Source organism: Erpetoichthys calabaricus, chromosome 2 (assembly GCF_900747795.2).
Source record: "Erpetoichthys calabaricus chromosome 2, fErpCal1.3, whole genome shotgun sequence".
Taxonomy (NCBI): Eukaryota; Metazoa; Chordata; class Cladistia; order Polypteriformes; family Polypteridae; genus Erpetoichthys; species Erpetoichthys calabaricus.
In genome coordinates this window covers 5,177,484-5,191,570 of record NC_041395.2, presented here as the reverse complement: position 1 = coordinate 5,191,570, position 14,087 = coordinate 5,177,484, and the positions used below count along the sequence as shown (strand labels likewise).

At 42.9% G+C, this 14,087-nt stretch overlaps 1 protein-coding gene across 2 annotated transcripts in view; it reads left to right on the top strand.

The window, feature by feature from the left end:
• Window positions 1-14,087, top strand: part of sec23ip (SEC23 interacting protein) — a 124,769-nt gene that overhangs the window by 81,395 nt on the left and 29,287 nt on the right. Inside the window, exons 11-14 of one of the 2 annotated variants that reach the window (XM_028825607.2) lie at window positions 835-1,011; window positions 1,252-1,347; window positions 8,070-8,246; window positions 8,338-8,493. In XM_028825607.2, the coding sequence (XP_028681440.1) occupies window positions 835-1,011; window positions 1,252-1,347; window positions 8,070-8,246; window positions 8,338-8,493 (606 nt within the window). Of the gene's footprint in view, window positions 1-834; window positions 1,012-1,251; window positions 1,348-8,066; window positions 8,247-8,337; window positions 8,494-14,087 lie in introns of both variants that reach the window. The other variant, XM_028825606.2, reaches the window with a different exon arrangement.

Sequence of the window (14,087 nt, the reverse complement as noted above, 5' to 3'; positions counted from 1 at the left end):
GGGCACAAGCATTTAGTTGAGTCGTGATATGCCCACACGTGACTCTGCCCACACACATCTGCCTCAGTGTGAGAAAGTCAAAAGACCTAAGCCTGATCTGGCTATTTGCCATGTGGCAAACTCTGAGGATGCATTGCAGTGGGACAGTTACATTGTCCTTTGTACAGAGTCCAATGAAATCCCTGCTTACATGTCCATCCAACATGCAACACATGTCCACTGTTTGGCACCATGACGCACAAGAATGTTACTAAAAGTTCAAGATACTGCAGAATCCAAGGCTGACTGTTGTACAATTTAAAGCTCTCTGTATGTCCCAACGTTTTGTCAAAACCAGAGTGCCAGCCTGCCACAAAGAAGCAGAGTTAATTAGATGAACGGGTATTGGGTTACTCGCTGCCATCCATGAAAATGGCAGCTGTGGCATCTGAACTCTTGCCTTTTCTTTTGATGCAACACAACAATATCCCACATTGGGTACAATAGGACAGTGGAGCCTCAGGAAGTGTGAGCATAGTTAAAAAATGAGCATCAAGGATTACCTCTTCTGATCATTAATAGTAAGGCATCAAATTATTACCACTAGGAGATACCCTGATCAGGATGCCATCCTTTCTGCTTGTATCTTCACTGAGATGTTGGCTGCGGCTGCTAGGTTGTTGCTTGTCCATACATTTGAAGGATGGTGTCTCCTGCAGAATCCAAGATTTCTTACTTGAGCACCACATGCTGGTCACACTGACGTGAGCTCATTGTTACTGCTTCACAGACACCCCTTTTCTCCTTATGCTCTCCCCCCTTGTTCTTACAGTTGTTATCTCCTTTGGTCCTCAGGCTCACCCCAATAAAGCTGTGGAGGATGCAGCACCAGTTGACGAGCAGGTGTTGGAAGAAGCAAATGGCAAAGATGTTGTGGAGGAGCCAGTCAGTCTGGCATTTGCACTGGAAGGCCTCGGTTTATCTGAATACCTGGGCACCTTTGAGCGGGAGCAGATTGACATGGAATCACTGGTGGGTTCTCATTGTGGGCAGGATGGAGTTTTTATTCTGGAGATGCAAAGTTCAGTCCCCATTTGCTCACAGTTTGAATCATGCGCTGACATTCATGACTGCAAGCAGCATGAGGTCACTCTGTGGAGTAATCCTGTCACATCAATCGGATTATATGGTTAGGGTATCAGCTGGTCTACCCAGTGACCCCTTTCTCTCTCTGTCTCTCTCATCATCTTTTTGCTATTTCTGTCTTATCAGCTTTTGTGCACAATGGACGATCTGAAAGAGATGGGAATTCCTCTGGGTCCCAGGAAGAAGCTCATCCAGTTAGTGAAAGACAGAGTAAGCGCCCAGGTAGGTACCCACTGCCAGCTCTGGCCATTTGTCAGCTTGGAATACTTTATCTTTGGTAGTGAGCCCCGACACAAAGGGTCACAGGAGCCAGAGATGGGGTAAACTGGGTAAAAGTCGTCCATTGCAAATGACCTATAACTTCTTTTCCAAAAAGGTTGAGATACTGTGTAAAAGTAGTGATTTGTCAATGCATTTTAAACATATTTAACTGAGCACAAATCAAAGATAAGGTACATAATAATTTATCTCACAATATTAAAATGCAGTGGGGGAAACAAGTATTTGAATCCCTTACTGAATTTGTAAGTTTCCTCACTTAGAAAGAGATGAACAGTCTCAAATTTATATGGTCATTTCATTTTAATGGAGAGACAGAATATCAATCAAAAATCCAGAAAAAACACGTGACATAAAAATTATAAATTGATTTGCATGTCATTGAGTGAAATAAGGATTCGATTTCCCCCTACAACCCAGCCAGAATTCTGGCTCCCACAGATTGGCGGTTTGCCCATGTGGCACACAGATTACAATCAATCAATCACAGATACCCCTGATCTGAACTCATTATGTGTATAAAGCCCACCTGTCCACAAACTCAGTTTCTTCCATTCCAACCTCTCCACCACCGTAGGCAACACCAAGGGGCCATCAAAGGATGTCAGAGAAAAGACTGGAGTGGGCTACAAAACCATCAGCAAGAAGCTTGGTGAGAAGGTGACAACTGTTAGAAATAAAGAAATAGAAAATGACCATTAACTGCCCTCAGTCTGGAGGTCCATGCAAGGTTTTGCCTCCTGAGGTGAGGAGGATGATGATGAGAAAGGTGCGGGGTCAGCCCAAAACTACTACACACTTGTTAATGATCTGAAGGCAGCTGGCACCACCACAGTCACCAAGAACACCATTGGTAACACATTATGCCATAATGGTGCCCGTAAGGTCCCTCTGCTCAAGAAGGCTCATGTACAGGCCCATCTCAAGTTTGCCAGTGAACCCCTGAATCATCATGTACTCACATACAGGGTGAGTCAAAATTATGTTAACATTTGAATAGCGGAAACAATTTATTCACAAAACATACTTCATATGTGCAAGATGATTCACAGGAATGTCTCAAGCTGTTCGCCATCATGTTCACCACACAGAAACCAACGAGCAACATTTCGCAGGGAGTAGATAACACCAGAGTCCGTGTTCTGTCCTTCAGGTCATTGATATCACTGAACTTTCCTGCTATACATGTGCTCCTTCACCATAACCCATAACCAAAAATCACAGGGTGTGAAATCAGGGGTGTGTGGAGGCCATGGCAGTGGTCCACCATGACCTGGAAAGGTATGGTCGAGATAAAAAGAATCCATTAGTGTTAACATAATTTTGACTTACCCTGTATATACACACACATATATTTATACACTAAATAAATATATATATAAAATATAGTGGAAGATAGATGGCGCTATAACACATTAACCTGACACAGATGGATACTAGAGGCACAAATACAAAAGCATTCCTTTCTATATACAGTGTCCCCAACAGCCCAATCACACACTTTCCTTTCTTTACTTTATCTTTGTCTCTCAGTCCTTTTCTTTTCTCCTCCACTCCTCCTCCTCCTCCCGACTCTGGCTCCTAGAGTGGTGGTTGCTGGCTCCTTTTATAGCCCACCGGAGGTGCTCCAGGTGATTGATGACCTATATTCAGCTGCACTTTCAGGTGTGGCGGAACAACCACACTGACTCAGGAACGACTACAGCACCCCCTGGTGGCACCCCCGGATCCCAACCAGTTTAAAAAATACTCCATCTCACCTGGAGCCCTGCAGTAATCCAAGGCACCACTGCCACCCATGGGGGCTGCCATCTAGCATTCATGGGGAGGTAGTCTTCTGTCCATGCTTGTTCCCCCAGACCATACAAAGAAGAGGTGTCCCAGCTGGGCAAGGGCCCCGGCCATCCGCCACTATATACATACACACACATACACATATTTGCATACATCATACATACACAAACTCTATGGTCCGAATGCACACCAGAATGACTAAAAAGAGACAAAAACAGGCCCACTCCCTGTGAGGCGCTATACAGATGTACTGTTGTTGGTGTTAAGGACCCCCCCCGCCACCACCAATGTTTGTTGACTTCTGCTGAAAACTTTTTTGTCTCGAGGTCCTCAGTGTTGGTGTATCAGAGAGAGGAGGTACAGCATTGTTTAAAATGACTGTCAGTTTGGTCTTCATTTTCTCCTTTTCTGTGACCTCCAGGGGATCCAGAGTGTGTCCCATAACTGAGCGTGCCCTTTTAGTTGTTGATTCGGTGGTCCTGTCTTGAAGTGATGTCACCAGCCCAGCACACCAAACTGGCCATCACAGAGTTGTAGAAGATGTGAAGGATGTTACTTCCCACATTACAGGAGTGCAGTCACCTAAGAAAGTTGCCCTTTTTTTTCTGTAGTTCCTCTGTGTTCTGAGACCAGTCCAACCAGTCATTGATGTGGACCACCTCTACACTGACTCACTTAATAGTGACTGGACATCGAGGCTCTTTGGTGCGGTGAAAGTCAATAAGCAGTTCTCTGGTTTTGCTGATGTTGAGTTGCAGATAATTCTCCGAGTTCTCCCCCTGACTCCTCTCCCTTGTCTCATCCCTCTTTATCAACACCCATCAACTGAGCTGAGAATTTCCACAAGTGACCTGACCTGCTATTGTATTTCTACAACAACAACATTTATTTATGTAGCACTTTTTTGTATGAAAATGTAAGAGATGTACAGAGTGAAGAGAAAAGCAGACCGGCCTGTTCCTTGTGGGGTGCCAGTGTTGATGACTTTAAGCGGCTCATCTACCTATTTATGTTTTTAAAGGGCTTCTGTAAAAAGCTAAATTTACACAGGAGACAAATAAAGTTCGGTCTGTCTGTCTAATATTCTACCATGTAAAGCCTGTGCAATTAATTTTTTATATAAAAGCACTCTAATATTAATACTTTGAGCTTTTTTTTTCATGGATCAGCTTATTCTTTCTGATATTTACAGTGCTTTATAAAATTTTAAGTAGATAAGTTTTCAGCTATTTTCACTTTAAATATTTAACTTTGCATACAGCAGTTTCCACTCATATTGAGGCAAAAAAACAGACTTGCAGCCAAATAAATCGGGCTGATAACTCTCAGTGTCTTTTTAACTTTTTCAGCCAGTGTTTTTCCTGTCAGGATAGAATTTTCTGCAGCTTTAAAGCAGTTACGCAGTCAGCATAAGGCTGTAGGTGTGAGTGCTGTGAATTAAAGAAATAGGAGAAATTTAGTAGCAGTTAGTTAATATATCCGTAACTGAGGTGGCACAGTAGTACGCACTGATTGGCACTGCCACTTTACAGATTCAGTGTGCGCAGTTCAACAACATTTATTTCTATAGCAGGCTTTCATACAAATGCTGGAGCTCAAAGTGCTTTATAAGATAAAAGAAAAATAAGATTAGGCAAATACTAAATAACAAAGAATAAAGGAAGGTCCAATGGCCAGGAGAACAGAAAAAAACCCAAAAACTCCAGAGGGCTGGAGAAAAAAAAACAAAATCTGCAGGGGTTCTGAGGCCACGAGACCACCCAGCGCCCACTGGGCAGACCCAGCACCTGACTGTCAATGCGGAGTTTGAATGTTCTCCCTGCCACATTCTCAGAGCCCTGATAGTTTGTTTAAACGGTCCCAGTGTGGGTGTGTAAGTAAGTGGAACTTGTGATGCACTGGTATCTTGTTCAGGCCCTTTTCCTGCACTGTGCCCAGTGCCACCGAATTAGAGTCAGTTGGTTTGAGAATGACTAGGACTGTTGTTAGGTAGCCATTGAACGTATTGGCTTTGAGATTACCATGAACTGCTGCCAGAACTAAAGGACATTTCTAAATGTCCATAAAAGTCTGTAAAGACAAGTGGTGGTAGGACAGGTAAAGTCCTCGTTTTTATACTGAAATGTCCATTTCAGTGTTAAGCTGATGCCACACTATGTGCTGATCTCATGGCTACACCCTGTCAGATTACACAACTGGATATTATAGCCTATATCTACTTTACTGACTGAGCGCCGATCTGGCAGCACAGATGTGCTCACCCCTTATTCTGGCAGCCAATAATGTGCTGCCAGATTGGAGCAGCACTGTGTCCTTTAATTGCTTTTTCCATTCTCTTACGATATGTGAAATACGAGACATCTGACAGGTGAGCTTCTCTTCTGTTTGTGAGGTTCAAAGTACATGTTTCTCATTTCTCGCTGCTACTTTCTCTACATTTGTACAGCAAGATGAGCATTCCTTGGTTCATTTCGTTGTCCACTCTCCGGCGCACACAGCCCACTCCTACGAATAACAAGAAAATCATACCTGTTTGACTTTATTGTAGACTCGGTCATTAGGCATGTCACCTTAGACGACTGGCTTCACAGGAGCACAACTGTCCCCAACTGGCTAAGATTATGAAAATAAAAGCTACGCCAGAAAAGTCATCTCATGTGACAGCCTTTAGAGAGCCATGCTAGAGCCGATTTCCTGGAAAGCTGTTCTTTCATGTGTGTCTCACTGAATTTTACTTTTCAGGTTTCATTTTAAAGAAAGGCGAATGGCCTGAATTGTCACAACAAGTTGGCAGTGGGCAGTTGGTCAAATGAAAAGGAGCAAATCCGATTAAGTCCATTTTCTGAATGTTTGTATTGAGTTTATTGCAAGAATATACTTCAGCCTTCACTTTAAGAAGGTTCAGTCGAGTTTCTTTTAAAGCACATTTTAAACGAAGGGCAGCGTGTGCTCCGTCCTGGGCTCCTGCTGTCACTTTGCAGCACTCCACTGGACTGCCAGTCAGCAAACTCCACAGCCAAGACATCCGTAAGTGGCGAGTGACATTCTGTGCACGCAAGCTTACCGAATTGTGCACGCTGAAAAAATAACATTTCTAAGTAACAAATAAGATACATTTTTAAAATAGGGATTAAAAAAGGATATTGATTATGCTTGCAATAAGCAAGAGAAATTGTTTATTAAATTAAAACATTAAAATTGTGCAAAATACCCACAATCCCGTGCTCTCATGTAACCTTATTTAAAATGTTCATCACCTTGTCCAATCAGGCCACTGTACTCCAGTGTATTTCTTTTTTGAATGTTTTAATTGACGTTTAACTCTTGGTCAGTTCATATGACTAGATGTTAAGACTTGAATGAACAAATTACACTGGACGGATCACGCTTTGTAAAAATAACAGTGTGGACACACGAGTAACACAAACATCGGGACAGCGCATAAGCAGAAAAGGCTCTGTAATCATGAAAGAGCTTTAAAACTGTGTCATTGCCTTCCTCTGCAGTTAATTCGTCTACATATGCACAAATATGTACGTTTTAGACAAAACACCGTAATTGTGCTAATTAAAATATTAAGCGGTATACAAATGATCAGGTATTTCACCGCAGTAAATTGTAACAACCAGTAGCTGTCCCATCCCAACTTGCACCCATTGATTGCCTGGGTAACACCGTAATTGTGCTAATTAAAATATGAAGCGGTATACAAATGATCAGGTATTTCACCGCAGTAAATTGTAACAACCAGTAGCTGTCCCATCCCAACTTGCACCCATTGATTGCCTGGGTAGGCTCCAGCTGCCCCGTGACCCTGCCCTGGATAAGTGGGTTAGCTTGATGGATGCATGATTAGAAACAGGTGTGTGACAAAAGTAATGAGTTTAATTTCATGAAAACTGTCCCTTAACTTGTTTTGCGTGGAGTTTTGCAGATGTGAAACATGAAACTTGCTAAAATTACTTCTATTTTTTTGTTTGGGTAGGAAACAAGAAATGTTGCTCCCTAGGCGTTACTGTGCACCCACAAGCCCTTTCTCCACCTTCGGCTGCCCTCCACTCCGATCTTCTGCAGCTCCTCCCATAGCTCCCCATGCTCTCATCTGCCTCACGCACTACCTGTCTGCACATTCACACCTCCAGTTCCATCTAAATCTGTCCATTTTGGGTCAGTGGTAACACCATCTATACTCACTTTCCCCACCACATAATCCAATCCAAGCCAGGATCCTATCAGAGAAGCGCCCCGGGATTGCTTCAAGGTAAGCCCTCTTTACCCTCAACCTGCACCAGAATACATCTTAGTGTGCTTTTGCAGGGCTGATGCTGCAAATTTCAGTGGTGGTTCACAATTTTATGTTGAAGCAAAACTTAAAAGTTTTTGTGCAAATCATTTCACTTCTCACTTAGTATGAGCATACCTACGACTTTAAACAGGAAACAGGACAGGTAACATACATTGTGCCTGCAGCATGGTGTTGCAGTGAAAGCTGTCTTTTATAGTGCCTTTCATTGGGGGCATCATGAAAGTGGGAGAAAGACAATCATTTCCAAAGGCCTAAGTTCCCAGCCAGCCATTTGGCTTCTTGATGTGTGGCATTCCGGCAGCAGCTCTTTTATAGCAAGCTGAAAGCTGCCCTTCATCAAAGATGCCACTTAAAGCAGAAGCCCATGCTGTGTTGCCACATCTTGTACTTTTTGTCTCAACCCCCATACTGATATGGTCAGGACCTTGCAGGCTGGACTGATGCATGAGTGAGACCTGCAGTCTGAGAAGTGGGCATTGACTAGGTGGGCACTTGCACTTCCTCTGACACTGACTGGAAATGCCATGCTGCTTGGTATTTGACTCTTTTCCGTTTCTCTCAGCAGCAACAGCAGAAAGTGGCAGCTGAAAAGAGGGCAGAAATGGAGGCTAACAAGGCCAAAGCAGAGGCTGCCACCAGCAGAAGCCTAACAGAGCAGGAACCCAGGAGGTCAGCATCCATGGGGGGTTCCATTTCTTCCAGAAATGTGGACTATGATCACTTTGAGGTTGGCACAGGCCAGGTAAGTGTGGAGGTGTGGCACTGCTATGATGTTCCTTCAGGACTTTCTTATTTTCCTGTCTCGCTTACTGTTTTTCACCTTCTCTTGACAGGTGTCCGTCTTCTACCATTCTCTGGACTTTGAACCTATTAACTTCTTTGCCTTGGGCTCTCCAGTTGCCATGTTCATGACTGTTCGTGGAGTGGAGAAGATTGATGAAACTTACAGTCTCCCCACTTGCCAAGGCTTCTTCAATGTTTACCATCCTGTGAGTGACTAGAGGAGTGCCGGGGTGCCTTAAACCCAGAAATGGGTTTTGGGTGGTTTGCTTAGGCTTCCTCTTACAGGTTTGGGATGGGTGTTGGGTGGAAGTGTAAAGTCTGCCTGTTGGCATCCCATTTGTTGTCCTAACCTGCTGTTGGACATGGAGACCGGCTTCTCATTTAGAACAGACTTGGCACTCAGTTTCTGATGAGCACTGGCAGACCCTTATTTCTGTTTATTGCCATTTTGCAACTTTTTGAGCCATAATATTCTGATTGTGGCCCATCCAAATTACAAGGACGTGGCTTCCATTGCTGTCAAGAAATACAAGTGCAGTTCAGTTGTAAAATGGGCAACCTGGTGCAAGGCTGGCAGTGCCAAGTTTCCTTGAGTTGTGTTGGTCTGTGCACTTCCAGTGGATGCAAACTGAGTGCCATACACCAATTAAAGGGCCAGGAGGTGAAATGAAACACAACAAATCACCAGGATGAGATTATATTTATCTTTGAGTTCTTCAGGAGGTTAGCAAGTACTGCTAAGTTCATTTTTTCAGTTAAATTTTTCTGTTGTTTTGTTGTAAAACATGATTACAGTGGATTATGTGGCCCGTGTGTGTGTGTGCGTCTCTCTCGTGTGCGCATGTTTGTGCGTGTGTCTCTCTTTCTCTCGCGTGTGTGTGTCTGTGTCTCTCTCTCGCGCTCTCTCTCTAACGCTGCACAGGGAGAGACTGAACACGTCCGGAAATCATCGGTGTGCACAAACCAAAAGGGAAACTGGCTTGTTCCTATACTGAGTGTGTGGTCATGCACAGAGGCAAAAGTTTGGCGAATGTTTTGGTCATAACCCGACTTGTACGTGCTCAGAGATGTTTTTAAACTGAAGTTCCACTGTATTAGGCTCGTAATCTGTAAAATTATAACATAGTTTGACGTTTAATAGGCTTTTTCTTAACACCTCCCATTATCCGACATTTTCGCTTATCCGACGTTCTGCCGGCCCGTTTATGTCGGATAAGCGAGACTCTACTGTACTTGGAGGTCTGTGAACATTGGTGGAAAAAATGAGTTTTTCCCTGAATAGAGTAGAAGTCTTAAATGATATGCCAAATTTATAGTGGAGGGCTGAGTTTTTAAGAATTCACCCAAAATGTATGGAAACTTAAATGATTTAGATAGGAATTTAAGCAACAAGCTGGTTAAATTTACAGATGATACCAAGATAGGTGGATTATCAGATAATCTGAAATCCGTTGTATCATCACAGAAGGACTTGGATAGCATACAGGCTTGGGCAGATTTGTGGCTGATGAAATTTAATGTCAGTAAATATAAAGAATTACACATAGGAAGTAAAAATGTGAGGTTTGAATAAACAATGGGCAGTCTGAAAATCGAGAGTCCACCTTATGAGAAGGATTTAGGAGTCACAGTGGATTCGTCACAGAGTTTAGAAGCCATTAAGAAGGCTGACAGAATGTCGGGTTATGTAGCGCCTTGATGTGTGGAGTACAAGTCACAGGAGGTTCTGCTCAGGCTTTATAACACACTGGTGAGGCTTCATCTGGAGTCCTGTGTGCAGTTTGGGTCTCCAGGCTACAAAAAGGACATAGCAGCACAAGAGAAGGTCCAGAGAAGAGCGACTAGGCTGATTACAGGGGTACGGGGGATGAGTTATGAGGACAGATTAAAAAAGATGAGCCTTTACAGTTTAAGCAAAAGAAGATTAAGAGGAGACCTGAGTGAAGTGTTTAAAATGATGAAGGGAATTAGTCCAGTGGATCGAGACAGTGACTTTAAAATGAGTTCATCAAGATCACGGGGACACAGAAGTTTTTTTTCACACAGAGAACCATAGACATGTGGAATAAGTGACTAAATAATGTTGTAGACAGTAGTAGTTTAGGGACTTTCACAAGTTGACTTGATGTTATTTTTTTTAGGAATTAATTGGATAGGACTGATGAACTTTGTTGGGCTGAATGGCCCGTTCTCATCCAGATTGTTCTAATTGAAAGCCCAATACGTTTCTGAGGTCTAAAAAAGAAAAGACTTTAGTAATGTTGTTAAAATCAAAATGCCAAACCAAACATGCAATTACTAAGTTTTTGTTATCCTAAACCACACCAAAAGTATTCTTTAAGTCTTTCAGTTGGATTTGCACTTTCATATACACCATTGAGCATGTAGCGCTGGCTTTTAAAGTGTCATGCCAGTGACATCACACACACAACTTCTGGACGCCAAGCCCCAAGCAAATATCCAGTGTTTCATGGTGGCACAGTAAAAGAAAAACATGACAATAAAAATGAACAACTTAAGTAGTGCTGGGCAGTATGACCAAAATTCTCTATCATGGTATTTTTCAAATTTATCCCGGTTTCACAGTATTTGACGATATTTTATTCCCATGCATGAGTGGATGTTAACCACATTTTCCACTGCAATTACTGCAGTAGATTGGCTAAGAATAACGTATTCCACTGTCATGAGAATTGTACATTGTACAAAAAAAAAAAATGTTAATGTGCACACAAGTATTAATCCAGGTTTGCATGGCCCCATAAAGTGATGGCACTAATGAAGAGAAGGAATCACATTGCATGAAAGTTGCAGTCAAAATATAGAGCCTTTTTATTGAACAAATTTTGCAAACAACTTAAAGTATAATTTTGGCAACATATTTTCAACCATCCAAAGAGGCATTTTGACTTAGTAAAATATCCAGAGGTGCTTGTCAAAAGTTGTATTGCACTGAACAAGTCTTAGAAAAGGAATGTTACCAATCTCTGTCCACTGACACGTTAGCCATATGGATTGTAATGGCGTTGGTTATCTCGATCCACTGCTTTCTTTTTTTTGTCATAGGCAGTACCTCTAGCAAACGCATCTGACTCTAGTGTCCTCTCACTTTTTCAGTTTGACCTGAGGATGTGGATGATGCCAATCTTAGTTCTGTACATTCACGGTACTCCAAAGCATGGTTGCGGCTAAGGTGGTGCAGCACATTGTTCATGTTGCTGCCTCCGCCGACAACTTTAGCTAACTAGAGCATTTGCAGTAAATAGTTGTTTGGTCCACATCCGACCTTTTAAAACCAAACTATCTCCAGACAACAGACATGACTCCTTTTTTTGGCAAAAGTTCTTCTGTGTCATCACGTTCAACTTTATCGTCTGCTACCACTTCAGTTTGTCCATTTTCACTGCTGAATGCCTCCACTACCGCATGTACCCCATTGCATGTGTGTTTTGCGGTGTAGCAGTGAAAAAGGTCCCCCCTTAAACAGTTTCCGTCTTTGCCATGTTCCAAACGTCGTTTAGATAGATAGATACTTTATTAATCCCAATGGGAAATTCACATTCTTCAGCAGCAGCATACTGATACAATAAATAATATTAAATTATAGAATGATAATAATGCAGGTGAAAAACAGACAATAACTATGTATAATGTTAAATATTAACGTTTACCCCCCCGGGTGGAATTAAAGAGTTACATAGTTTGGGGCAGGAACGATCTCCTCAGTCTGTCAGTGGAGCAGGACGGTGACAGCAGTCTGTCGCTGAAGCTGCTCTTCTGTCTGGAGATGACACTATTTAGTGGAGGCAGTGGATTCTCATAATTGATAGGAGCCTGCTCAGCGCCCTTCGCTCTGCCTCAGATGTTAAACTGTCTAGCTCCATGCCAACAATAGAGCCTGCCTTCCTCACCAGTTTGTCCAGGCCTGAGGCGTCTTTCCTCTTAATGCTGCCTCCCCAGCACACCACTGCGTAGAAGAGGGCGCTCGCCACAACTGTTTGATAGAACATCTGCAGCATCTTATTGCAGATGTTGAAGGAAGCCAGCCTTCTAAGGAAGTATAACCGGCTCTGTCCTTTCTTGTCCTTTCTGTCCTTAGGCTATTTAAACCGGTGTTGCGGTATAAGAAAAATCCATATCATAACAAAAATGAACTCAGTATGAACTGGTATACCTCCCAGCACTAAACTTAAGTACAGTGAGAATAAACTGTGAAAGTAATTATACACTGATAATACCTAATGTGCTAAATATAGAGAAAATACATTTTGAAAGTAATTATACACAGAGAATGCTTGATGTGCAGAACCTTCATAATTATTAAAATTTGCAGAAACAAAAATGTATTTGAGGCAGTAAAAAAAATATTTATGTCTACAGTGTAACTATTTAATCCTGTAATTGCAATAGTGCTTGTTTGTTTGTTTTATTTGCTGTCTTTGCCACGTATGAACACCTAGGTGAGGTTCCCATATGTTTTGTAGATACTAAGTGCCTGGTAGGAAGAGCGAATCGTCTGTCTGATGTCAAACATTTTACATACCCCGACAGAATGGAGAAAAGAACCAAAAGGACAGAGATTGTGTCAGAACTTGCTGTACCCATAAAACCATTGGACTGGCACCGGCTCCATCAGGTAGCCCAGCCCAGACTTGTGGTTTCATTGACGTGTGGCATTCTGGCAGCAGCTCTTTAATAACAAGATGAAACCTGTCCTTTGTAAAAGATGCAATATGAAATGGATGCTTCATAAAAGGTGCAATATATAAGCCATGCTGATGTGCTCCGCACCTTGGCAGGCTGCAGTTGCCGTGGGCCAATACATGAGTGAAAGCTGCAGCCCGAGAAGGAGAGGGCACAGACAAGGTGGGCACTTACACTTACTCTGACTTGAACTGCCATGCTGCTGTCAGATAAAGGGCCCTGCACACAGCACTTTACTAATGTGAGACTTTAATGACTTGACCAGTCCTCAAATTTGACATACCCTGCGATTTGTAATCGTTTAATCTCATGTCCGTCTGGTAAGGAGATCGCCACCTGCAGCTGTGAAGTTTGACCTCCTCTCTGACTAGAAGACGTGTAATGTGACATCGGCTTTAGGTGAACAGGACTGGTGAGCTTTGTTGCCATGTTCATGTCAAATTGTTTCGGCACTTTGCCATCAGCGAAGCTCTCAGGTTGCACGTTGTTAATTTTAGTTGGTGTCTAGTCCATCGGCCTAAGCCCTCGTATTCTCTGCTCATGCTTGAGGCCGTGTCATGCAGTGGTCACCAGCTGATTCTGTCTGCCATCATAGCAGTCTAGCCAGGTAAGCCCCGTCGGCTCCAACGTTACCTGCCCAGTTTTTGAGGAGCTCGGTGACCACGTGGTTTCTGTTTATGTGCTCAGAAACATTTAGCAGTGGCCAGCTGAGGAGATCTGAGGGTAGACCTAATCCTTGATGCTGTGTGTTTATTCTGGAAGAACATGACAGTCCTTTGGCATTGTGCTTACATAGTGCTTGTCTTTTTACTTGAATAATCTTAGGTTTTCTATCAACCTGACATGATAAACAAGGCATGAGGATGACACTGTATAGCAACCCAGGTGCCATCTTACAGAGTCTCAATGTCTGCTTTCACCTTGTGCATGCAAGACTTGCCAGGAAAGCCCAGTGGGAGATCCGTGAACAAGTGCTGAGGCGGTGTTCACCTCAAGGTGACGCACAAATTGTTGAAAATTGCTCAGGCAGCACCGGACGTGTCCCCATTTAGGCACCTTTGCACACCGCCTCAGAATGATAAATGTTCAGTAAAAA